Genomic DNA, 9,668 nt, shown 5'->3' on the forward strand with positions numbered 1-9,668 from the left:
AGCAGTCGGCGGTTTGTAAAGGTTTAAAGGAGACATGTACTTCTCTTTTCTTGTATGCAGAAAAACCAATCAGTCAAAAAAAAACCAATCAATCAAAATAACCAGAGATATTTGTCCCGCGACCTTCTTCTCTCTAACATCTTAATAGAATTTGTGAGGATCGTCATAAGGTGAGCAGTATAAATAGCAGGGTTATAATGCTTCCAATCTCATCTTCAGCAATACAACTTTCAAAGATCTGTCACTGCGGGAAAAATCAAAGAGGTCAGCATCAAACATGTGAAATTAGATGATTCACTGTTAAATAATCTCAGTGATATTTTTATTTAATTATCTTACAAAATAGAATTAGAAATAATAGTTTTAACATTGGTGCTCTTTCTTAAGAACACAAATCTATTGGACTATCAAAACATGCGAGCTCAGGGAGAAGATGGAGAACAACACACTTGCTCATCTTATAGTAACCTTTATTGTGATATTAATTGAGGAACAAGTTACATCATTCTTGCAATGCTGCCCATCATTGCTCAAGAAAGGAAAGAAAGATCATTTGCTGACTAAAAATCTTCCACTCTTTCAGGCCTCCCCAAGAAACCAAGAGCTGCAACTGCATCTGGAAATTCTGCTATGACACCTCGGATAAAGCTGCTTTACTTTCTACTTTCTTTGACTTACTTTTGGTTTTAGGAGTTGACTTTTTAGGTTTATCGTCCGTACTTGATCCAGGAGGGCCACTTGCTATCGGCATCTCATGCCTCATACTTGTTCTCTCAGGTTTTGCAATGTCCACAGAAATAATCCGTCCATTGAGTTCCTGCACCGCCGCACAGAACAGAAGGGTTGAATAAACACAAGTTTGTAAAACTAAGTATTAAAATAAACCTTTTACAAAGAGCACAATGAACAATTCCCTCACCTTTCCATTCATTCCTGAGACGGCGTCCATACCTTCTTCTATTGATTCAAAGGTAACAAACCCAAAACCCCTAGATCTATCTGTGACCTTATCCTTTACTATTGCAGCTGTCAAACAATAAAAATGTCAAGACTGAAGTAGACTAGCTGAAGGGGAAGAGGAATATAGTAACTGTGTAACTGAACTTCGGTAGGAACAGAGGAAAAATCACCTTCAACCACTTGGCCAAATAGTGAAAAGGTTTCGGACAAAACTTCATCTGTTGTGGAATAAGGTAACCCTGTTGAACGAACCAAATAGATACAGAAAAATTCAACAAGATGCAAATGAAATATATGAAAGGAGTGATTTCGAGTTTATCAATAATTGGCAATTTTAGCATAAATGTGCCGCTGAATGTTTTTCAAATTCCTGCACATAGTCACTGCAATGCGAACAGTGAAATGCCTCTCCACTTGGTCAGTCATCTTACTAATAGCTCCTATGTAGGAGGCCCTCTTGTGGTGACTAGAAATGAGTCCTGCCAATCACAACAAAATGGCCCCTAAGAATTAAGTGAGCACAATTTCTTCAAATTTCGGGATTTCGCTATGATTTGTTCCAATTGATTACATTGTAGCTTAGAACTAGGTCAAAACTTACACACTGGAATCCTTAGTGGCAGCAATTATTAATATATCTATTACTACAGCCTACTTCTGACTGAACATTTGGGAAGAACATAAACATGCTAACCATTTCAAACTTGATTCTGTCGCGAATATTTCTTGAGGATCTTTTTTCTTCCTAAAAGATAAAACCCTAGAGGAAAACTAGGAGATCAGAAAACAATTCAACGTCCAAGGAAATAAAGTAAGAAATTTTACTTTGCTAAGTAATTTTGAGGAAAAACAGATAACAAAGGAGATAGTTTACCTCTGACGATGACCTTCGAGAAGATTCCTCTTGAACAGATGAGCTGACATGGAAGAAGGTATTGAAAACTAGGGTTAAAACCTGTATGTTGTCCAATGATACGCGAAATTCCTTGGAACGCCGCCATTAAAGAGATTAGTTAGTTTCGTCTGCTACGGAGCTCCGAAAAGAAAAAGAACAACAGAAAGGGAACATTTTTCAGAATTGGGTTTAGAGTTCAGGTTCAGAGCTCAATTTTATTTGATGTATTAGAGATGCGATAGTATTATAGATCTAAGATCTTAACCGTCCATGCTGAGGATATACGCATTGCACAGATTTTTCTTTTCTTTTCCTGAAGCGCTATTACTCCATTAGTCAGACCTGGCTAGGCATTCACTTCAATCGGGTAGCTGGCAGTAGGCATATGCCGAAAACACTTGCGGGGTTAGTCAATTGAAAATTATAGGGAGTTTTAGAGACATTCCAGATCTCTTGTTAGTCGATAAGGAGTCTTTGTGAATCTTTGAGAGTTTCTGTTATTGGATAATGACTTTCTAAAAGTCTTTAGAATTCTCTATTATTGGGATTTTGATTTCCAAATCAATGATTTAAGGTTATGGAGGATTTTCAGAGACTTTTAAGTGAAAATATACCATAAAAGGCTTAAACAAAGTCTCTCCAAAATAGGTGAAATTTGGAGAGACTTTATGATTTTAAAATAATAATATAAATAAAGGATATTTATTTAATATTTTAATATAAAAAAAACTAGGAGAGAGGGTGTCCGATGACTGAAAGCCGGGATTGTTCTTCTTCGATTCTGGTTTTATTATCTTTGATCATCCTTCATCCTCCTCTCCTTATTTGGTTTTTCTTTTACTGCATTCAGGGATGCTATTTTCGACCATCGTTTTTCTTTTTTTCGAGTTTTCTACTTCACAGAGGCAGTACTTGGTTTGAGATGTCGATGCGTAGAACTCGATCTTCCGTCTCACCGGGACTTACTCACCAATCCCAGGATTCTCTGATCTCTCATACCTCCTCTGAGGCACCATCTTCATCTCAACATGGGGACAAGATTCATTATCCGTTTACCAATTTTGATGGTTGCCAGGGAGGAGTGTGAGGTAGGGGTTATGCTAAGAGCGCCCTTTATAGAAATTTGAAAGATCAGCACCTCCCCACAGAGAGAGACAAATAAGTTTGCAGAGAACGGGTTAAAACTATCGAAAGATGCTTTGTTACTTGGGAGAAGGTTTTGAGTGATATGCAGGGGTGGCTTTGCATTGAATGCATGCGTATTCATGCATGGAAAACAACTTGCACATCACCTTCACATCCATCAGACGTCATTGCAGGTCCTTCCAACGGGGTAGGTGCATATTTTCTTATCCATGGTGCTGAGAAACCACAATCTGAGGTCCCTGTCGTGGATGATAATGATGTGACTTGCCCTCCTGTGGTTGATGATGTTGTACATGGCCTCACGGTGGAATTGCTTAACAAAATCCTGCAGCGACAAATCACTATGACTGTAAGTATTCCATCGTCTAGTAGGCTGCATTTCCCACGTACCTTGAAGTCAACTATGGACTTTGTGCTTGCAAACCCTAAGAACCCTGCTGCTTGGATACGATTTCTGCTACTGTCGGCCTGCACCATGAACCTGTATGAACCAAAGAGGAAGTTGCAAATGGATGCAATTAACATGGCGTTTTTGAAATGGAAAGAACCTTCTGGTTGTTTCAATTTGTCTCAGCAACTGTTGGACTTATCTAAGCAAGCTGCTCGGAAACAACAACCTGAGAAGAAGAAGAATAAGAAGAAGAAGGAGAAAAAAAAATTCTAAGTTGTTAGCTTGTAGGAAAAAGCTCAGTTATGGCCATTATACCGCAGCCATTCGCATACTCTCCTCCAACGGAATAGCACCACCATCTCCTGACACTCTTTTCGAGCTTCAACAAAAGCATCCTTATGTTCAGCCTCCACTTATACCTGCAGAAGAAATCCAAACTCCTGCTTTATTTGTTGCTGCAAAAGATGTTATGTTGGCCCTCAAGAGTTTTCCCAAAGGTACTTCCTGTGGGAGGGACGGGCTTAGGGCAAAACACTTGTTAGACGCCATGAGTGGAGCCGGTGCTGCTGTTGCCGAAGACCTACTTCTTTCCATCACATGTGTGGTCAATCTGTGGCTTGCCGGTAAGTTCCCTGCCATACTTGGTGATTTTGTGACCAGTGCTCCTTTGACCCCTTTGTTTAAGCCTGATGGAGGACTAAGACCAATCGCAGTTGGTACTATTTGGCGGAGACTGTGCTCAAAATTAGTCGTTACCTCTGTTGGTAAAGCAATGAACACATATTTAGGACAATATCAATATGGGGTTGGCATTCCATGTGGTGGTGAGGCTATCTTGCATTCGGCCAACAGATTACTAGAGCTTCAAGGGGAGGATAATTCTAAGACCATGCTGCTCATAGACTTCTCCAACGCTTTCAATCTTGTTGACAAGTCTCGCATCATAAAAGAGGTAAGAACTCGTTGTCCTGAAATCTCTCATTGGGTCTAGTTTTGCTACGCAAAACTAGCTAGGCCCTATTATTTGGATTCAGTTCTCTCTTCGGCCAAAGGTGTTCAGCAGGGTGACCACCTTGGTCCCCTACTTTTTTCATTATCTCTCCAGCCTCTTGTAATAAAAATTGCAGTTGAATGTACTTTAAACCTCCATGCATGGTACCTGGATGATGGCACCATTGTAGGAAATACGATGGAAGTGTCTAAAGCCTTGAAGATTATACAGGAGGAAGGCTCGAGCTATGGTCTGTATCTGAATGTCTCGAATATGGAGATTTTTTGGCCATCTTATGATCAAAGAAGAGATGACAATGATGTTTTACCTCCAAATATTGGTAAGCCAATGGAGGGAGTTAAATTACTTGGCGGACCGGTCAGTTTGAATATGGAGTTTTGCAGCAACATGGTGTTGTCGAGGGTGGACAAAGTTGTACAGTTAATAGAAAAAATCCAGGAGATGGAAGATCCTCAAACTGAGTTACTTCTTTTACGTAACTGCACAGGGGTTTCTAGACTTTATTTTACCCTCCGTACAACAAGTCCTAGAGTTATTCAGCTTGTAGTAATACAGTTTGATAAGCACCTGATGCACTATCTGCGCCATTTGGTGGTTGATGATGGTGCTGGACTCAGCCTGGTTCAACAAACATTGGCTACACTTATGATCAAGGATGGCGGACTTGGTGTGCTATTCAGCTTGTAGTAATACAGTTTGATAAGCACCTGATGCATTATTTGCGCCGTTTGGTGGTTGGTGATGGTGCTGAACTCGGACTGGTTCAACAAAGGTTGGCTACACTTCCTATCAAGGATGGCGGACTTGGTGTGCTCACTATGGCTGATACAGGTACGTATTGTTACCTGGCCTCCCAAGCTCAGACTCAACTTCTGTAGAATTCCATTTTGGGGTTATCGACTGTTTCGGAACCGCGTCACATCTTTCAGCGTGTTCTGCAGGTTTTCGCTCAAGCTTGTGATCTTTCCCTACCGGGTTTCAACATTAATAATATTTTCCCCAATTACATGAAGTCCTTGCCAGTAATTTATTTCGATGTTGTCAAAAAAAAGAAAGATTCCTACTAGCTTCTCTTTATCAGCACGTGAATACACTTTGTGGCAATGCAACCGTATAGAACACGCTATGGACTTTCTTAAGGAGATTCTTATACCTGGGCTTAATCAGGCAGTTGGACCTAGGCAGTTCAGCTCTATTATACAGTATCGGCTTGGTAGACCCCTCTTTGAGGAAGGAAGTTTGTATTCTTATTTCCAGAGACCTATGGATGTTTATGGTGACCATGCCATTCACTGCGCTAGTGAGGTGGGGTTGAAATTTCGACATGACTTGGCTAAGATGTCTTGGTTGATATGTATTATGAAGCAGGTGTCATCTAGGAAGGAGGTTCCCTTGGGGTTCCTTTCGAAAGAAGATAATTGCCTTAGACCGCCTTAGACCCGCGGATATTATGGTTTATAACTGGGAAAACGGCAAGGATGTCTGCATGGATGTTACTGGTGTCTTCCCTTTTGTGACGCCCAATTACTAAACCTGCTTAGCTAAAGGATTACAACCTAATTGAAGCATCAAATTTATATTATCGATTTTAAGAATCATATTTTGCAGAACACAGATCAAATAATCCAAACCCTCTGATGCATTTCAAATGAAAATCCCTCAAGTGGTATATATACATTAATGTGTTGTTTTACAAATAAATAGAGAATACGTATACATGAAAGATACGTAATGTTCTCAATCCGCTAAAGCTTTAAACTACGGAAACATATATCCTCAAGCGAGCCATCTCTTTTGATAACTGAAAAACACTGAAGTGGGAACGAGTGAGCACATCATCCCGAAAGGGGTTCCCAGTGGAAACGTATAATTCTCAAGTAATCACTAACATGCTTCACATTACTAGAATTACAGTAATTGAAAGAAACAGTAATGAATCTAAGTATTCACAAATTCATACAACAAGAAACAAGTGTCACTCTAACCTCGCCAAACTCATTGGAGAAGACAACGTGAAAGCAACCCTAATCAATAATAATAACATCGTCCACACAGAGTGCCCATACAAACCATGATTCAGAGTATTACCATCAAGATCAGAAAGTTAGACAAACAAGTATAATATGCGCACGAGTGATTTCCCCAAAATAAATAGTATATATAATAATATTCAAACGGATGACTTACCGCCCTACTAATACTATTGACGACGGATGACTTACCGCCCTACTATCTTAATAAGCAATAATATTCAAATGGATGACTTACCGGCCTACTAAATGAAATAGTTATGATAATATTCATACGGATGACTTACCGCCCTACTAATACTATTGACGACGGATGACTTACCGCCCTACTATCTTAATAAGCAATAATATTCAAATGGATGACTTACCGGCCTACTAAATGAAATAGTTATGATAATATTCATACGGATGACTTACCGCCCTACTAATACTATTGTCGACGGATGACTTACCGCCCTACTTGACTTAGCTAGGATCCGTGGGGAAACACGGACACTCTTTGCGGTAAAATCACACAACGCATATTATAACGTACACAATTATATTTAAAGCAACCATCGTATATATGCAATCAAAATATACACTCATTCAAATAGTAATAGCACATCATGCTCGAAATTAGAAAGTAAGCTCAATGACTACAAGTTCCCACCTGATTTGATGACAAGCCATGCCTACCTCGAGATCCTCAATCCACTGGTCCATCCTTTAGATCGATCCTTGTTAATATAGAATAACTTGATCGATTAGACATGTTTCTATTATCTCCATCATCAACTCATCATACATAACTCATCATCACCAAAATCATATACTACTTCCTCTACTCATTCAATAACCTACATGTATTATATGGTTCATTCTCTCAAACTAGATACATATATATTCTCCCATAATCTTTTCCAAAATCTCCATCCTTCCATCATCATCATTCAATCATCACAAACCCTCTTCTTTTATGTTCTCTCCTTGATACTACCACAAACACCTCTACCTAGATTTCCTTCCTCACAATTATTTCTCTATCCTTTTAACTTAATATTCTCTCTCAGGTTCCCTCAAATATACTTCCGTGACTCATCCAAGTCTCACTACAAGGAGGTTACAGGTAGGTGACAAGGAGAAGGAAAGGATAACTCTCTTTTGAAATTTGAATTTTAAGTTTTATCTTCATAGACACTCCTTTTACACCTATTACTATATAACTCCATATGAATCGGTTAAGGGTTAACCTTTTACTAAAAATAGGTTCAGTTAAAATATAGGTCTGGTCAATGCAAGTCAACGGTCTAAGGTCCGATCTACGGTCAAGATTGACCGATTTCGTCTCTGATTTTCCACGTGTGATATCTTGCTCATGCGGTGTCCGATTGACGCGTTCGAGTAGTCCATTTCGCGTAACTTTTCAAGATTTAACTAATGATACTATTGGTTTGTCCAAATTATTAATCAATAATTTATATAAATTAATGTTCAAATTTAATTATTTAAGTGATTACGCGGCGTACTTGTCATTTGGCTAGTCAATAGCCATTGACCTACTTGTGGATCCCTACACCTTTCACAAGTGCGATGACTCGTTTCACGCCTGGTCATGCTATTTCGACTATTGTCACTCGTAAAAATAATAATTATCTAGACATATGCTCTTTGCATGGCTATGAGTTTGGTGTGTTGTCCTTTTCTACTTTAGGTGAGCTCGTTGAAGATATTATTTATTTTCTTAAGAGATTGAGAAATTGCTTGGCTAGGCATAATGTCAATTTTAAGTTAGGCAATTCTCTTATTCATAGGCTATGGATTGTTATTCAAAAAGGGGTTGACGCTCAGCTTGTTGCTAGGCTGCCCGTCATTCCTTGTGATATTGTTCTTCTTTCTTGATTGATACATAATAATAATAATAATAATAATAATAATAATAATAATAATAATAATAAGAAGAAGAAGAAGAAAAAGAAGAAGAATAATAAGAAGAAGAAAATAAAATAAAATACGGGTCGCTAGCTCAGCTGGTCATCCCCGTTCTTCAAAGGTTGATGTGCTCCAGGAGGTCCCAGGTTCAAGTTCCCGGTGGCGCATTATTGCAGTATTTGACATGGAAGGTAGAGTTAGCTTGCCCCCTTGCAACATAATCATCCCCCTATCCGCTTCGGCTCCCTTGGTTGGTTCCTCGTGAGGCTCGCTGGTAGGCTAGCACGACAACCTGTTCAATTAATGTAGTAGTATGCCGTTGGAGCTTAACTTGTTAGGCTTCCAACTAGTTTCATGTAAGAATCATTATCCAACTAGTTCCAACTTCTCAGCCGCAGTCACTCGCAAACGCCACAAATTTTTGGCGTGCTTGCCTTCACCACCTTAAGTGAGCTACGCGAAGACACAATTGCATTTCTGAGAAGATTGAGGAACTGCCTCATAAGCCATGATGCCAACTCCAAGATAGACGGTTTTCTCTTTCATAGGTTTGGCATTGTTATCCAAAAAGGTGTAGGCATTCAGCTTGTCGCTCGATTGACTTCTACCGAAGTAGTTGATGATGATATTATATAATAAATAAATAATAATTATATTTATTAATAAATAAATAATAATAAACCAAATTAAGCTATAATAAATTCTGTGCATATAAATTTTTGTTTTTGTTTTTTTCCAAAAACTCCACATTATGAGGGATCTCAACCCATGCATTATTGTTCGTGTTCAATTTGATTTAGTTTTCGGTTGACAAAATAGTCAAATTTTTATTAGGCACGCGTAAATTTATAAATATTCATTGATTATATTCTTCCTTTTTTTGTATTAAATCTATAATAATTTATTATATATTAATTTTATAAAATAATTTCTGATTTTTTTTTATTCTTATTTGGTGTATGTAAGGTAAAATTCCTATATATTTCGGTCTCAATGACTCACTAAAATTTCCTAAAAATCACTCCCCCAAAATCGATAGACTTACAGAAAATTTCCCCAAATCTCCTACAAAAAAAATTCTCCCGATATCTACAAAAATCTCAATTTACTAACCCCATGTTACCTTGGAACAAAGCAAAGGGAAAAAACAATCAGCCAAATGTGGGACTGAGATAAAGGTTAAAGAAACAAGCTTATTATAGGGGCGGCATGGTTTATTAGAGGGGCGGCATTGTGATAGTAATGTCCCTTTAGTTGGTTAGGGGATGTCCTAAAGGGGATGTAAATTGACTAGATTACCCTTTTCACCTTAAATCAACCAAA

At 38.5% G+C, this 9,668-nt stretch overlaps 1 protein-coding gene across 1 annotated transcript; it reads right to left on the reverse strand.

Moving 5' to 3' along the window:
* Nucleotides 1-293: 293 nt before the first annotated feature.
* Nucleotides 294-2,060, reverse strand: LOC113313403 (small RNA-binding protein 11, chloroplastic-like). The gene is made up of 4 exons (XM_026562161.1): nucleotides 1,835-2,060; nucleotides 1,131-1,199; nucleotides 920-1,026; nucleotides 294-817 (listed from the first exon to the last, which is right to left on the reverse strand). The coding sequence occupies exons 1-4, from the start codon at nucleotides 1,959-1,961 to the stop codon at nucleotides 629-631; spliced, it is 492 nt and encodes a 163-aa protein (XP_026417946.1). The 5' UTR covers nucleotides 1,962-2,060; the 3' UTR covers nucleotides 294-628.
* Nucleotides 2,061-9,668: the final 7,608 nt, after the last annotated feature.

The sequence above is a fragment of the Papaver somniferum genome, chromosome 9, assembly GCF_003573695.1.
Source record: "Papaver somniferum cultivar HN1 chromosome 9, ASM357369v1, whole genome shotgun sequence".
In the NCBI taxonomy this organism is placed as follows: Eukaryota; Viridiplantae; Streptophyta; class Magnoliopsida; order Ranunculales; family Papaveraceae; genus Papaver; species Papaver somniferum.